The sequence below is a fragment of the Saccopteryx leptura genome, chromosome 2 (genome assembly GCF_036850995.1).
Source record: "Saccopteryx leptura isolate mSacLep1 chromosome 2, mSacLep1_pri_phased_curated, whole genome shotgun sequence".
In the NCBI taxonomy this organism is placed as follows: domain Eukaryota; kingdom Metazoa; phylum Chordata; class Mammalia; order Chiroptera; family Emballonuridae; genus Saccopteryx; species Saccopteryx leptura.
In genome coordinates, this window is record NC_089504.1 from 224,887,571 (window position 1) to 224,904,054 (window position 16,484).

General features: G+C 40.7%; 2 protein-coding genes across 9 annotated transcripts in view; one reads left to right on the forward strand and one right to left on the reverse strand.

The window, feature by feature from the left end:
* Positions 1 to 5,043, reverse strand: part of SON (SON DNA and RNA binding protein) — a 32,683-nt gene extending 27,640 nt beyond the window's left edge. For all 8 annotated transcript variants that reach the window (XR_010749338.1, XR_010749337.1, XM_066370279.1 and 5 more), the window contains exons 1-2: positions 4,902 to 5,043; positions 1,583 to 1,749 (exon numbers count right to left, since the gene is read on the reverse strand). Coding sequence is in view for 6 of the 8 variants with exons in the window: in XM_066370279.1 (XP_066226376.1) it covers positions 1,583 to 1,749; positions 4,902 to 4,978 (244 nt within the window). In the remaining 2 variants the exon portion in view is untranslated. The remainder of the gene's footprint in view (positions 1 to 1,582; positions 1,750 to 4,901) is intronic.
* An 870-nt stretch (positions 5,044 to 5,913) lies between these two features.
* The window catches only part of GART (phosphoribosylglycinamide formyltransferase, phosphoribosylglycinamide synthetase, phosphoribosylaminoimidazole synthetase), a 38,310-nt gene continuing 27,739 nt past the window's right edge, over positions 5,914 to 16,484 (forward strand). The window contains exons 1-5 of the mRNA XM_066370293.1: positions 5,914 to 5,981; positions 10,903 to 11,084; positions 13,356 to 13,451; positions 13,898 to 14,072; positions 15,482 to 15,593. Coding sequence (XP_066226390.1) covers positions 10,940 to 11,084; positions 13,356 to 13,451; positions 13,898 to 14,072; positions 15,482 to 15,593 — 528 coding nt within the window. The 5' untranslated portion in view covers positions 5,914 to 5,981; positions 10,903 to 10,939. The remainder of the gene's footprint in view (positions 5,982 to 10,902; positions 11,085 to 13,355; positions 13,452 to 13,897; positions 14,073 to 15,481; positions 15,594 to 16,484) is intronic.

The following is a 16,484-nucleotide window of genomic DNA, read 5'->3' on the forward strand; positions in this document are numbered from 1 at the left end:
CATTATACCAATTATTAGAATTCCTTTAAAACACCCACACTGAATACCGTGGTTATTTCATAACTCCTATTTATATAGAAAGCAGCATGGCACTGGATCTGAAACAAACTCTACTTTCAAATCATCAATCAATCCACCACTCACTAGGATGAACAGACTGGACAAAACTACTGATATTCTATCCCCTAGAGTTAAAGGGCAAGGTAAGGTAAAACATACAAAGTACACTGAACAATGCCTGGTGACAGTAACTAGCCCTCAGCAAATACTACTGATTGTTTTATATACAAAGGTCTGAATAAATGCAAAGCATTAATACGGAACTAACTTTATCTTATCACACCCATGTTATATCCTAATAAAAATAACATCTTTCTTGCAATAATCTTCTAAAATTAAGAATCAATTTTTTAATGTTACTACCAAAAAATAAATAAATAAAGTCATTTTATGAAGAAATTTCTTATACCCTTTAATATGTAACTTAAGAACACTTCCCCCTGACCGTTTGGTGGTGCAGTGGATAGAGCATCATCCTGGGACACTAAGGTCGCCAATTGGGCAAAGGGTCACTGGCTTGGCTTGAGCCACCCCCAAACCCCACCAGGCACGTATAAGAAGCAATCAATGAACAACTGAAGTGACACAAGTACAAGTTGATGTTTCTCATCTATCTCCCTTTCAGTGTCTCTAAGAAAAAAAAACAACATTCAATTTGCATATTTGAAAAGAGAAAGTGGCTTATAGTCTACTTTATAACCTAGCAGGATTTACTCTAATGCCGGTATCTAATTAGATACGTCTTAATAATCCCAATAAAAGTTGATCCAAAACCCAGGCCATTAAATTTATGGATAAAATAAACACATAACAAGATGTATTCCAAAGCAAACTAACCAATTGTTTATTATGCACCAAATATCACTCAAGAAAATGTTACTGGAACCATGAATCTAGTAGGCTCAAGTTTGCTTTTTTACCACACCATATACCAAAAAAAATAATAAAAATTTTAACTTTTAAAATTTTTTAAATGAGAAACTACACCACACATTTCCTAAAACTAAATGAAAATACTGTTATTTTTGTGACTGATCATAATGCCTTCATGTCTAAGCACCAATTATTTAATCAATTCTAAAAATGCTAAATATTCAAGCAATGATTCCTTTGTATTTACTGCACTTTTAAGAGCGGTAGATGCAAAAACAACGCAATCTTTACACATGGTTTTTAAAATAAAAACCTCCCAGGGTTTTAAGCCGTTACAAATGTAAGGTCCAGGCTCCTGTTTCTTCCATCCAGTGGCTCCACGAAAACCACTTTCAAAATCCTGGCACCGAAGCACATGACTAAATAATAAAAAAGTCCTATTCCACCACCAAAGTGCCTCAGTGCTCCTATTTTAATCCAACTGTATTTTCAAAGGCGTCAAAGTCTTTAGTAAACAAATTAAACTGAAACTTAAATTTATTGAAGTTTTAGAACTACCAAACATTTTAATTCCATGTAATTAAGAAATAATCCTGTTAACTATTAAAAATCTTCAAGTTTTTGAGATAGCTGATTATCTCCAGCTTACCTGGCTTACAGCGTAGTTCTGTATCTAAGACCCCAGAAAGTACTTCCTCTATCTTCTGAACTATTTCTTCATTTGGGAGGCTCCTGGCAGAGGCAGCTGCATCACCTGCCTGGTTTCCTTCAATGGGTGTATTTGTTTCACCATTGAGCTGGCCTTCATTCCTTCCACTTGACAAGAAAAGTTACCAAAATTCATTAATATTTTTTATCACATCATACAGTAAGGTTAACATTTGTAACTCAACGGATTAAAACACTCTTCTATTAACACATTTCACCATTTTTGTATTTCTTCCAGATGATATTTCCTATCAGTAGTGCTTCCTTAACATTATCTACTTACAGTTGGCACATTTTTATTTTTACACTTAGTCTTCAGAACTGTGAAATAAGTCTTTAAATCATGTTTCTAAGCTCATTTCAGATTATAGTTACCTGCATTATTTATCTCAGGAGAGAAAATTATTAAGACTGTAATCACAAATCCCCCCAAAATATGACGTTATGATAGAAGCTATGTAGCCGCTATCAAAGCCACACCTGTCCATAGATCACAATCATCAACAGTATCAAGGAACACAAAATCAGCCAAAGAAACCTCAGGTAAAATTCGTAAATACACCATCAAATCATACTTAAACTGACCAGTTAATAAAATGCCAAAAAGTTTTAAAAGAAAAATATATTTATACAATTTTTACCCAGTTATCAAAAATCCCAGTATTAAAGTTCTGGAGATCAAAAAAATTCATGTAAAACAAGTGACAATCACTTATAACAGTAAATGGATGGATAGCTTAAATGTATTTTCACTTCAAGATAATCATCGAGGAAAGTCTAGTTAGTTACCATCAATTGCCATACAACTCACCCCTTACTCATTCCTTCCTCTCTAACACCCCTCATAACCACCAATCTGCTCTCTGTAGAGAGTTCATCTGTTGTTTTAGACAGAAGAGTCTTGACATGTCATTTACCTAGTTACTCTTTACTATTTCTGTGTAGATTTGCAAAATTGTTTTTGAAAAGTAATTTCAACAACACATTCAATTTAATCTACCTTAAGTTCTTGCTAAAAAAAACAGATCAACTATGCTCCACTAACCTGATAAAAGTCTGAACAGTCAAAAAACAAAAAGACATAAAAAAATCAGCAATTAAATGTTAATGAACATTTGTTTTGTAATACAATCACATAATTAACATTTGTTGACTGTTAATGTGAAAAGGTTCTATATTTTAAAAACCCATTTAACCCTAACAAAACTCTTAAGACTAGAACTATTATTCTGGTTTTATAAATGAGAAATATGAGGCAGAGAGAAAACCTAGCTGCAAATCACACAGCTATCAAGAGGTGAAGCTGGAACTCAAAACCAAAGCTCAAACTCTTAACCACCAAGTGCATATTTACAGATAACTTATTTTAATTTATCTATTGATAAATGTCAGTCTCCTCACCCAAACTGACAACTGTAAAAATGAATGAAAAAATGGGAAATAAAGCTTACTTAAATGGCAAATAATCAAAAATCTGTTTTTAGACTGATAATGTATTACATGTTACTTGAGAAGCTAAACATTCTATAATAAATCGCTTTACCTAATATTCTTTTTAGATTTTTCTTTGGGAGATATTTATTTTACACATTTCCTAGGCACGAATACATACGTAATTACCTCGCTAAGAAATCAACTGATTTAAATATCAGAAAAGTGCAACTAAGAAATATATATGAGAAAATAATCATTATAAAGCTATAAGGATATTTATCTCAAATAGTTGAGATGAAAATTTCAAACCACCTAAACATTCACCAGTAAATTCCTACAACAGAATTCCAAGAAACCAAGAAAAATGTCCCAAATACTAAGACTGTGATAAAAGACAAACTTGTTCACAAAATATTAGGTTTAAAAACAACACCAAACTAGATGATTTCACAAAACATGTATGTGCATCTGTAGGCACAGGGAAACAAAACAATACAACAAGCAAAAAAATAACTGTTGTTTTAAAGTTTTCTCTATTTTGTCTAAATTCTCTACAACCAAAGTTATCTCCTAACATAAAAAATTTTAATACGTTATAATAAGCAAACACAACTACTTAGTGCATGCAATTACTAAAGTTTCCAAAAAACATATATATTCCCTTAGCTCTGGTCTTTTCTCATCACCCCAAAAAAACAAGCCTGTAACAAAAATTTTAAAAGCAACGAAATGAGTGAGCGGCTGTATTTCTCACCTAAAAAGCAACATATCCTGTAAAAATAGCAATATTAGCAACGCTATTATTAAGTACATTGCCCCAATAACCCTATGTTAATTTGAGCGCTTATTTTACAACTGCGTTTTCGGCTGATTTTCAAAGTCAGGTATTGCTCTCGTTCTCAACTTCTAAAATACAACTAACAAAAACATTTGAGTTTGGAACAAATATTTACGTTACATAAAGCAAAAAATATAAGACGACCAGTGAACAGCACGACCCACTCCAGATCCCCTTGCGAGTAAACAACTGTTTCCCTGGAACGCTCTCGCCGTTTAAATTTTGTGGAACCAAGAATAACCTACGTATGTGAGGTCGACCGGCAAAGGCAAAATACCGTGCCGTTTAAGTACGTCTACCAGGGCGAGGGTGGCAACTAAAAATTTACACCTACACACAAAGCCCATCTCCCATTCACCGAATTAAAAAATGACTCGTAATTCAAAGTTCCCTTCCAGGCTCGCCTCGAACGTTTTGTCCAAGTAGCCACCATTACCCTGAGCCGCTTTAACTTGCATTTCTAATCGATTAGAACGCTGCCTGGTGGAAGGCACCGGACACTAGGACGCAAATAATCTAATTAAGAGGATCCCGACCCTGTGACGGTCTCAAGCTTGCAGGACACAAAGCAGATTTAAGTGTACTCAAACGGCCGGTAAAGACCCTGGGTGGTAACCGGCACCGGCCGGCGAGAGCGGCGAAGGCTGAGGGGGGAGGGGAAACGCGGCGGCGGAGGAGGAGCTGAAGAGGAACTAGGCCGTTCCTGGTGCACAAGCAGGCCCACAGCAGCAAAAGCGTAGGGAGCGGCAACAGGGAGACAGCGGCCAGAGTCTTAACTCGGTTCCCGGAGAGGGGGACGGGGCTGCGGCGGAAAGGGCGAAGTTCCGCGCTGGGAAAGGAGCGGATGGGGGGAAGGGCGTAAAATGGATCCCAGGCCCAGGCGGGGCCTGAGGCGGGGAACGACGGCATCCCTAAATAAAGGTGTCATGGAGGGCTACGCGGGGCTCTGTCGGTCCTTTGGGAGCAGAAGACATTGGGAAACGCTTACCTGGAGAGCTCCTGTTGAATTTCCCGGAATTTACTGACGACGAAAGACCTAAAAATCTGCTCGATGTTGGTCGCCATGGCGTCCGCTCCGTTCTCTCAACTCCTCCTCGCTAGTCCTCCAGGCTCCCAGAATGCCTTGGGAGGAGGCGCAGCGGCCAATTCCGTCTGTCGCCGGCCTGATTGGCTTTTGTGGGAACGTCCGGAGCCGCACGCTCCGACGTTGGGCCAATCAGTGAACACGGTCCTGCTCTCCTCCGCTGTTTCTGAGCGGCTAGGGTAGAGCTGCTGACGTTTGCGCCGCGTACGGCTCAGTCCGCCATGTTAGTAACTGACGCAGGCGCCATTACAGGAACGGTCTCTCCAGTCGATTTTGTCAGCGGTGTTTTGGGTGTTTACGAGGCTTACTTGAGCTACTAAATGCCCAGGTTAAATGGCATAAGGAAAGGGAGCAAGCAGGGAAACATAGTGTTTGACAGGGGTCTCCAACATTCCAAGTTTTTCAGCAGGGAGCTGTATCGAGAAAGCATTTATCAACGCACGCCCCCACTGTGATGCAACACGAAGAACACGGGTGGTTTTTTTTACCTCGTTTTTCCCATAACATCTTACACGGTTTTTCTCTTTATTTCTTTAAGCAATAGGAGTGACCTGCCTTCAAAACCTGGTGCTTTCTGGTCAGGAGCCAGAGCCAGGCGTGTCAGGACACTTCTTCCTGTTGCGGCTCCGTTCTGACTCGTGGGCTACACACAACTAGCTACATGTGGATTTAGCGTTCAGGGCGCTCGGGTAATAACAGACGCTGTGTGGCACTCGACGCTATAGCGTTACATTGTAAATGTAAATGGGTTTAGTGGCTGTGCGGAGAACTGAGCTTAAGCCGCGCCCGAGAAGGGGAGGGAGTCACACTCGATTACCTCGCGTCAGAGACCAGGGTACAAGCTGACCAGTGGGAAGAGGAGGAGGACCCCCCTCCTAGGGTGGGCGGGGCCCGGGGCCGGGCCTCCCTCTCGGCCCCACTTCCGGCGCTGCGCGCGGGGGAGAGTGTGCATGCCGCGAACTGACCGCTTGCGTCCCCGTGTAGGTGCGTGAACCCTATCTGCCGCTAAGTAAAATACCTGTACCTATGTGCTTGGTGTGGAGGTTTCATGTCACCGATGGAATGAAAGTATAGGGATGGGTTGGCTGCGGGAATTTTCATCTTATTTTTAAATGCGCGGGTGGGGGGTTGGCCATGTGCTCTTTCCTTGTAACAGGTTTACTTTGGCTCTATCACTTCCCTTGCTTTTTTTTTTTTTTTTTTTTACAGAGACAGAGAGTGAGTCAGAGAGAGAGATAGACAAGGACAGACAGGAATGGAGAGAGATGAGAAGCATCAATCATCAGTTTTTCATTGCGCGTTGCAACACCTTAGTTGTTCATTGATTGCTTTCTCATATGTGCCTTGACCGCGAGCCTTCAGCAGACCGAGTAGCCCCTTGCTGGAGCCAGCGACCTTGGGTTCAAGCTGGTGGGCTTTTGCTCAAACCAGATGAGCCTGCGCTCAAGCTGGCGACCTTGGGGTCTCGAACCTGGGTCCTCTGCATCCCAGTCCGACGCTCTATCCACTGCGCCACCGCCTGGTCAGGCACTTCCCTTGCTTTCTAAGATTCAGGGCCCTCTTGTATTTTTATGCTATTTAAGTCGTAAGCCTGGATTGAAAAAATTTTTTGTTATGCACTCCTTGACTCTTGCACATTAATGCACTTTTGCAATTGCTTTCTGCTTTATATTACTCACCGAGTCCATTGAAATTCAGGCTTTACCTAGTTCTTATCTCGTGTTACTCATTGAGATGACCGAAACCGCGAAGGTTAAGTGCCTCGAGGTGTCCAGCTAGTAAGAGACAGTCTCAACCCAAACTAAGGCACTGAAGTCAAGGCCTAACCGTTCCTGGAGAGGATTCTTCAGGCTGTCTTCTCTTCCCCCCTTACTCAAACTAAATTTAAAGCTGTGTTTCTTTCAGATATTTCAATACAAATGGCAAATCTGTGATTTCCATTAAACGAAAATAGCTTTTCGCTCTTTGGGACGATAATTTAGTAATTTTGTTTCTCAGATTTTCCATGGTACCATCTCAATTATTACAGTGTCTGATGGAAAATGGCTTGTGTCGCAATCCAGGCTCCACCCCTCTTCACTCTGTAAACCTCCAGCAAGTTACTTAACCTGATGCCTCAGTTTCTTTTCTGTGAAGATGTGGACGGTAATAGTATCTTCCTCATAGAATTGGGAAGATTAAGTGGGGTAATTCATGATAAACATTTGTAATGCAGAATCTGGTGCTCAGAAAGTGTTGGGGGTTTTTTTATATCATCAGCTTAGATTTTTATTTAAATGCTTAATCCTAACATCTCACAAGAAGTTGAAGATGTCAGTTTTCTTTTTTCTATTATCTGTTTGCGTTATACATAATTAAAGGTCTTCTAAATAGTAAATTAAGCCTGACCGAGCAGTGGTGCAGCAGATAGAGCATTGGACTGGGATGTGGAAGACCCAGGTTCGAGACCCCGAGGTCGCCAGCTTGAGCGTGGGCTCATCTGGTTTTAAGCAAAATCTCACCAGTTTGAGGCCAAGGTCGCTGGCTCCAGCAAGGGGTTACTCGGTCTGCTGAAGGCCTGTGGTCAAGGCACGAATGAGAAAGCAATCAATGAACAATTAAGGTGTTGCAATGCGCAATGAAAAACTAATAATTGATACTTCTCATCTCTCCGTTCCTGTCTGTCTGTCCCTGCCTATCCCTCTCTCTGACTCTCTCTGTGAAAAAATAAATAGTAAATTAATGTGACAGTTTGTTTCTTTGGCTTTTTTTTTCTGTTAGGACTAATTTCTATCCCTAAAGTATCAATTTAGATAAAAGTATGTAATAAAAAATAACAAGATAGCATTTACTACTGCTGAATATCAGAAATTGTACTAATTGTTTATATAAATGTTATTTCAGTTCATCCTTACTTATAGTCCTGTAAGGCAAGTTTTCTTCCATCTTTTAAAACGTGAAGAAATTGAATTATAAATAGAACTTACCTAAGGCCATACTTCTAACTTCAGTTGAAGGAGAGCTGTTGTGCCCATCCTTCTCAGAATCCACAGCCAGAACTAATGTGAGATGTGTTCAAATTTCAGTTTTGCCTTCTCCACTGATTTTCTAACACATTGCATTAACTTCTGAAATCGGAAGTCAGCAAACTATGTCCCTGTGCCAATACTTCTGGCACCTGTATTTGTACAGCCCCCAAATAAGAATAGATTTTACATCATTGTTTGAAAAAATAATAAAAGAAAAAATGTTTCCATAACACATGAAAATTATAAAATTCAAATTGCAATGTCCATAAATAACATTGTTTCAAAAAAAATAAAAGGAAAAATGATGTTTCCATAACGCACAAAAATTTTAAAATTCAAATTGCAATGCCCATAAATAAAGTTACTGAAGCACAGCTATGCTTGTACTTTACAAATCTCTGGATTCTATTTCTTAGAGCAGAGATGGGTGATCTATGACCTATAGCCCACTGCCTGTTTTTGTAACTACTGAAAGTAGCCAAGTTCATTTATCATGTGTTATCAGTTGCTGCTTTCATGTAATGGTGGCAAGACTTCAGTATCTGTGACAGAGACTGTGACCCTCAAAGTCTATTATCTCTAAGACCCCAAGGTTTAAAAAGTTTTCTTGGCCCTGGCCGGTTGGTTCAGTGGTAGAGTGTTGGCCTGGCATGCAGGAGTCCCGGGTTCAATTCCCGGCCAGGGCACACAGGAGAAGCACCCATCTGCTTCTCCACCCCTCTCCCTCTCCTTCCTCTCTGTCTCTATCTTCCCCTCCCGCAGCCAAAGCTCCATTGGAGCAAAGTTGGCCCGGGCTCTGAGGATGGCTCTATGGCCTCTGCCTCAGGCGCTAGAATGGCTCTGGTTGCAACAGAGCAACGCCCCAGATAGGCAGAGCATTGCCCCCTGGTGAGCATGCCGGATGGATCCCAGTCCAGTCGGGTGCATGCAAGAGTCTGTCTGACTGCCTCCCCATTTCCAACTTCAGAAAAATAGAAAAAAAGTTTTCTTTTTTAAAATTCTGGTCTGGATTTAAAACATCAGGATTTTTTTTTTTTTAATTTATTTATGTGTTTGTTTTGACAGAGGCAGAGAGAGGGACAGATAGGGACAGGCAGAAAGGAAGGGAGATGAGAAGCATCAACTTTTCATTGTGGCATCTTAGTTCATTGATTTCGTTCTCATATGTGCCTTTACGGTGGTTGGGGGGTGGCCACAGCAGAGCTAGTGACCCCTTGTTCAAGCCAGCGACCATGGAGTCATATCTATGATCCCGTGCTCAAGCCAGTGAGCTTATGCTCAAGTTGGTGAGCCCACACTCAAGCTGACGACCTCAGAGTTTCACACCTGGGTTCTCCGCGTCCTAGTCCGACGCTCTACCCACTGTGCCACTGCCTGATCAAGCAAAAAACGTCAGGATTTATTTTTAACTGAGGCTTGATGATTATTATATCTTTTAAAAGTGAAGTCCAAACAAGGGTTATTATTCATAGAAGTTTTGTTTGTTTGTTTTTTTAGTTTTGAGGTTTTTTTTAGATCAAATAGGAGTTGTCATTTTACTCCTTAACATAGCTCTCGACACTATTTTAAAAATCCTCCCTGTTGCTTGGGGATACAGTTGTATTTCTCAAATTACAAATCCAGATTTTTCACAAATTAATTGTTGGTCTACATCAGTGGTAGTCCACCTGGTACCTACCGCCCACTAGTGGGCGTTCCAGCTTTCATGGTGGGCTGTAGTGGAGCAACCAAAGTATAAATTAAAAGATAGATTTGAGTTAATGATGTCAATAGCTGGAGGAAGACTGTCCCAGCAGAAGGAACCAGAGCTAGTGCAAAAGCCCTGAGAGTGCATCTGGACTCTGTTCCTCAAGCCTGTATTTACATTTTAATAGTCTGAAGAAAATGGAGAGAAGTAATTTTCTGAAAGCCACACAGCTGTCTGATTTAGATGCCCAGGCCAGGAATAAGTGTAGGTTTTCTCTAAAGATGCAGAAGATCCCTCTGCTAGCTTCCTGGAAATGCCAGAAGTGCAAAGGAATTCAAATACCCCTGAAGAGCTCTCATCCCATCAATATTGGGGGCTGGTGTGTAAACCCTGCAACCCCCTTGGCCCTAGGAAAAACACTTGGAGGTGCCTGTTCTGTGCCACTGTCTCAGACTCTGCCAGTGGGGCTGAACTCCAGGCACTTGCTCGTATTATTACTGGCTTCCTTCTGTTCTCTGATTTACTACCCCACACCCCTGCTACTGTTCCCTGCAACTCCCAAATAAAATGTATACCCTTGAATCCTTGTCAATAAAAGAAAAAAATAAATTAAAAAAAAAAAAAAAAGATAGATTTAACTATAGTAAGTTGTTTTATAAAGATTTTTTCTGCCAAACTTAGCAAAAATCTGACATAAAGACTTGGTAAGCCTGACCTGTGGTGGCGCAGTGGATAAAGCGTCGACCTGGAAATGCTGAGGTTGCCGGTTTGAAACCCTGGGCTTGCCTGGTCAAGGCACATATGGGAGTTGATGCTTCCAGCTCCTCCTCACCTTTTCTCTCTGTCTCTCTCTCCTCTCTCTCTCCCTCTCTGTCTCTCTCTCTCTCCCTTTCTCTCTCCTCTCTATAATGAATAAAAAAAAATTTAAAAAAAAACAAAAACCTTCCATTAAAAAAAAAAAGACTTGGTAAGTAATTATTGTTATATGCTTTAACTTGCTGTAACTCTCCTTTATAAATTTTATAAAGTAAAGTTACTTCCCTACATTATAAATCACCATTACTGTAGAACCAGTGGGCGGTTAGAAAATTTTACTACTAACACAGATACAAAAGTAGGCAGTAGGTATAAAAAGGTTGACTACCCCTAGTCTACATCATACTTGGAAATTATGATGTCTAAAGCATCACCTGTGGTTTTCTTCTTGCAGCTTTCATTTTCATCTTGGATTCCTATTTGCAGACAGCATGGCAGCCCTAGTGTTTGTGGTTGGCAGCGGAGGAAGAGAGCACACGCTGGCCTGGAAACTTGCACAGTCTAAGCATATCAAACAGGTGTTGGTTGCCCCTGGCAACGCAGGCACTGCCTGCTCTGAAAAGATTTCAAATGCTGGTAATCATGTTTTCAAGTGGGAAGTTACAGTGAATAATTATACATGATAAGCTGTCAACTGTATCTGTTCCTTATAGGTTCAGTTGCTATTCACGTTTAAATACTTTTCTTAACCTTAAAATGTATAGGGTAATTTGAATACTTGCCATATATTGTAAATTCAAGGCATACTGTTGTTCAGAGTGTATCACGTCTTTGTCTTAAATTATTTTAAACTTTATAAAACTTCCATTAGAAAAAAAGTTACAAGAGCCTAATATAGGTTAAAGGCATTTTAAAGTATATTTTTAGACATGAAATGTGAGCAATGCTATTAACTGGAAGTTGTGGCAATTCTAACTCCATAATAGATCTCAAGCTTTATCTCTTCGACTGTTAAAAAAATGACCAGTATTTATGTTACATTAAACTGTTTGGTGGCTTCCCATAGTGCTTAGAATAAAATTCAGACTCCTTGATGTTCTTTACAAAGCCCTTTGTGATCTGGCCTCTGCCTGCCTTTCCAGTAGGATTTCTTATATCCTTTGTTTCTGTTGTGGCTGCGCTATCCCTGCGGTCCTGCCAATTTCCCAAACAGAGCTACCTGAGACTTTGTGTGTGTTTCCACCCCTAGCATGACTGGCTCCTCATCTTCAGGTCTCAACTAAGTAAAGCATGTACACCCCATTTTGTTTGTTTTCAAGTATGAACTAGTGTCTGTATTTATTTTTACTTTCCTGTTTGTCTTCTGTCTTCCTTTCCCCGCTAGAACATAATCTCTTGACTGTAAGCTATGTGAGGGCAAAGAGCTCACCTATCTTGTTTTGCACTTTGTGCACCATGCCTGGTACCCTATGTGACACATGGTGTATACAGAGAGGAGAACATGACCCAACAAGCCACAGACTGAGAGAAGATAATTGCATACACAGGACTAAAAAGAATAATGGGAAAATAAGATGAAAAGATAAATAAAATATCTGCTTCCCTGGAATCTTAGGTCAGAGTGGGGGGATGAGATACTGTATCTGTTTATGGAGGAACTGGTACATTTCATTGAGAAGCAATTGATGTCATGCAGACCAGCCATGAAAATCTGGGATTATCATGAGGCTGCCACCACCTGCAGGCACAGGTTAGGTGTGTCCTCTTCCTCTGCTTGCCACCCTCTGCTCTGCTGAGGTAGATGGGCCTGTTCAGCCCAGTTTGTTTGTAGCTACTAACCCACAGTGCATGGTACTCCATCCTGGTCCCCTACACATCACAGATATCATGTGTGGTCTGATTGGAGGCTTCAGCTAACTTAGGAGTGGTCATCCAAGTACAGGGAAGCAGAAGAGCACTTATAGAAGCAGCCCATGCCTAGTATATGGTTGATCCTACCGTTGGTTCCTTAGAACTCCATCAAGAAAGAACGTTTAAGCACTGGCTGTGTAGCTCAGTTGGTTAGAACATCATCCTGCTACAGCAAGACTGTGGGTTTGATCTCCAGTCACAGCACATACAAGAATCAACCAATAAATACATAAATAAGTGAAACAACAAAGCTCACTCTCTCCCCCCCCTTTCTCTCCCTCCCTTTCTCTTTCCTCTCCCCCCTCTCTGCCACATTTCCCCCCCCCTTTCACTTTAAAATTAATCAAAAATAGATAAGAGTTTCTGTGTCTTACAGGTAGGAAAAGTGAGCAGGCCTTAAAATCATTTAGTTATTAACATTTCTTCATGAGGAGACTCTTCCTGACTCAACCAAAAATAGCCTTCCAATTTACCTCATCAGATTTGCCTAATTTGTTCATAATTGAGGGTTTTATTGCCTTCAATATTTATTACCCAGCATTCTCACAGTGGAATATAAGCATCCTAAGTGTTCATCACTGTTTACGTTACCATCTTAACCCGGTGACTAGCACAGTATCAAATACACAGTGTTTCTTAGTAAACTGAATGAATGACGTTAGAAGACCAGTTCCTGAGTATCCTGTGATGCATGTTTGTTTACTATACAGTCAGCACTTGTGACATGAACACCATGGCTGAAAAGGTCCTTTATAACTCTGGAAACTTCCCAGTATTTTCATCTACCTAACTGGCTACAGTGATAGCAGAGAACTGACTGAGCTTTGTGGCTAGCCTAATGTACTCTGCTCCACCTGCCCCATGGTAAAACCCATTTGTATCAGTACAAGAAAACCAAGTTCATAGGCATAACTAAATCTAGCACTTAGTTTGAGTATGACACTTTTTAACTTAATGTGTTTCTAAGCAAGGTGGGTTTGTTTCTCCTGTTCACAGCCATCTCCATCAGTGATCACAGTGCGCTTGCTCAGTTCTGCAAAGATGAGAAAATTGAATTCGTGGTTGTTGGACCAGAGGCACCTCTGGCAGCTGGTAAAGTTCACTTCTGTTTATTATTACAGTATGTCCAATGCCAAAGGAGGTTGGAGATCATCTCATCCAATTTATCTTAAAGATGAGGATTTCTGATGTAGTATTATACTGGAGAAAGATCTTTCACCCTCTTGAAATTTATGGATTTTAGATTTATTTTTCCTCAAGCATCAGAATTATGATGATGGGGAAATCAAATTTGCAGTCATGGGAAACATTTTGTATGGTTTTATTGTAGTGTCTATTTAGCAATCTATGTATTTGAACGTAACAGAAAACTCCTGCTGGATTTGAATCACGTTAGTAGCATTTTTGTTCATAGCCTTATAGACAATGAAAACTTACCATCTGCTGTATCTCAGTGTGGAAGTCCAGTCCTAATTCTTCAGAGTGGAAGGTGCCATAGAGACCTTGGCTCACCTCCAGCTGCTTGTTTACCTGCACAGGCATTGTCGGGAGCCTGACATCTGCAGGAGTGCGGTGCTTTGGCCCCACAGCAGAAGCAGCTCAGTTGGAGTCCAGCAAGAGGTTTGCCAAAGAGTTTATGGACCGACATGGAATCCCAACTGCACAATGGAGGGCTTTCACCCAACCTGAAGAGGCCTGCAGCTTCATTGTGAGGTAGAAGACCAGCTGTACAGGGTCATTTTTGCGTTACGATGGTTAAATATTCAGGTCACATTTATGTCACGCATTTATTTTAAGATAATTGTGTGTGGGGGGGGTCCTTGTTCTATTTCTCTGTCCAAAATTAAAATAAAATGGAATAGCTTGGTTACGAGCATGATCTCAGATGGGCAGAACATCGGCCCTAGATGGGGCTTGCTGGGTGGATCCCGATCAGGGCACATGTGGAATCTGTGTCTCTATTTCCCCTCCTTGTCATTTAAAGAAATAAAATAAGTAAATAAAAATAATAAAAAGGTATTCTATGCACGTATAGTACAATCTTGTGGCCTTGGAAAGAGTTGAATTTGTTAATATTTATCATTGAATAGGTTCTAGGGCGAAAGATGCATTTGTTTTGCAGTCATGATTCTTTTCATAGCCAAACTGATGTACATAGTGGCAACTTACAAAATAAAGGACATTGGTTTGTTTTTTATTTTAGAGAGGAAAGAGAGAGAGAGAAAGAGAAAGGCAGGGGTGAAACAGGGAAACAGGAAGTGTCAACTCATAGTCATATGTTCCTTGACCGGGCAAGCCCGGGGTTTTGAAATGGTGACCTCAGCATTCCAGGTCTATGCTCCATCCACCGAGCCACCACCAGTCAAGCTAGGATATTGATTTATTTAGATAAATAATTAACCAGAGTTAGGAATCATCACTTGATGGCCTTCTGCCACCCCTATTCAACTCTCAGTCATGAAATTAGATATCCTTATTCAAAAATATTGGAAGACACATGACTTTGCCCTCTTTTGTTGGCACCTGTCCTTGTGACTTTGTATGTTTTCCATTTAGTTGAGTCCGTTTCATTCCTTATTCATTCTAAGTCCTACAGAGTTTCTTAAACACTGAATATTATTTCCTAGTAGCTGGAAGACTTGGTTAAGTAAGGACTTTGATGCTTACTTAGTGTCCTTTCTGATCTCGTCTCATTAAATGGACGAAATTACCATTGACAGCTCCTTATGTGTTCTTGGAGGAATGGCCTGTGTATCCATGTTTCTACTGTTCTTGCACAGCCACACCTTCTACTTGAGTAGAACTGTGATTCACTACTTTGTGTCTTAAAGATGATTTCATGCCCATTCTACAACTGCTTTATTCTTCCAAAGACTTTGCCAATATGATCTCATAATAAGTGACACAAAATTATATGTGCCATATGATCACAACTATAGTGGACTACCTAGGGGAAAAATCCTGGTGGGAAGTACATCAAAATGGTGTTGGTATGATCAGTAATTGTTTTCTTTCTGCCTCATTCTTGTTGCATAGCATATTGTTACAAAAATCTCAAAGCATCTTAAAATTTTAGATTATAAGGGTTTATTGGATACTGAAGATGACTCTTGTCTTCACAGTGCAGACTTCCCTGCTTTGGTTGTGAAGGCCAGTGGTCTTGCAGCTGGGAAAGGGGTGATTGTTGCAAAGAGCAAAGAAGAGGCCTGCAAAGCTGTTCAGGAGATCATGCAGGTGGGTTGATTCCTCTGGAAAAAATATAAAAGAGTTATGGCAGATCTACGCTGACAGCCAAACCATGACTCTGTTTTCTGGAAGTAAGTTCTAGCATCCTTTGTTGTCTGCTGCTGAAAGGTAGAAGGTCCTCAGACTATGGAATATGCAAGTAAATTCTCAGCCATCCATGAGGACAAAATTCTTTGCCTTTTGTGTCCTGCATCTCAGAGAAATGAAGCAATGAATTAATATACTTTTTTTTTAAGACTATTCATTTTAGAGAGGAGAGAGATAGAGATAAGTAGAGAGAAAGAGAGAGAAGTGGGTGAAGAGCAGGAAGCATCAACTCCCATATGTGCCTTGACCAGGCAAGCCCAGGGTTTCAAACCAGCAACCTCAGCATTCCAGGTCAACGCTTTCTCCATTGAGCCACCACAGAGTGGGCCACTTTTTTTTTATGATTGATCTTGGTTGCTGTGCATTTTCCCTTGTAGAACTCTACCTTCACAGACACTCATTAGTATAACTGAAGCAAACATATATAATTATAATCAGAAGTAAGAATTAAACGGTGATGGTGAAAACATCTCTTCTCATTACCATTGCATACGTTCTGTGCCAGCTCTAGCTCATTGCTACTTTGAGAACAGGACACATTCATATATCGCTTTGAGGTTTGCAGGAGAGGAAAGGGAAATTACAAAGCTAGTGTATTGGTTCATAACGCAAATGGTAGAATATTACAGCCAATTAAGTAAATGTTAAAAGATTACAGTTTAGGCCCTGGCCGGTTGGCTCAGCGGTAGAGCGGCGGCCTGGCGTGCGGGGGACCCGGGTTTGATTCCCGGCCAGGGCACACAGGAGAAGCGCCCATTTGCTTCTCCACCGCCCCCCCCTCCTTCCTCTCTG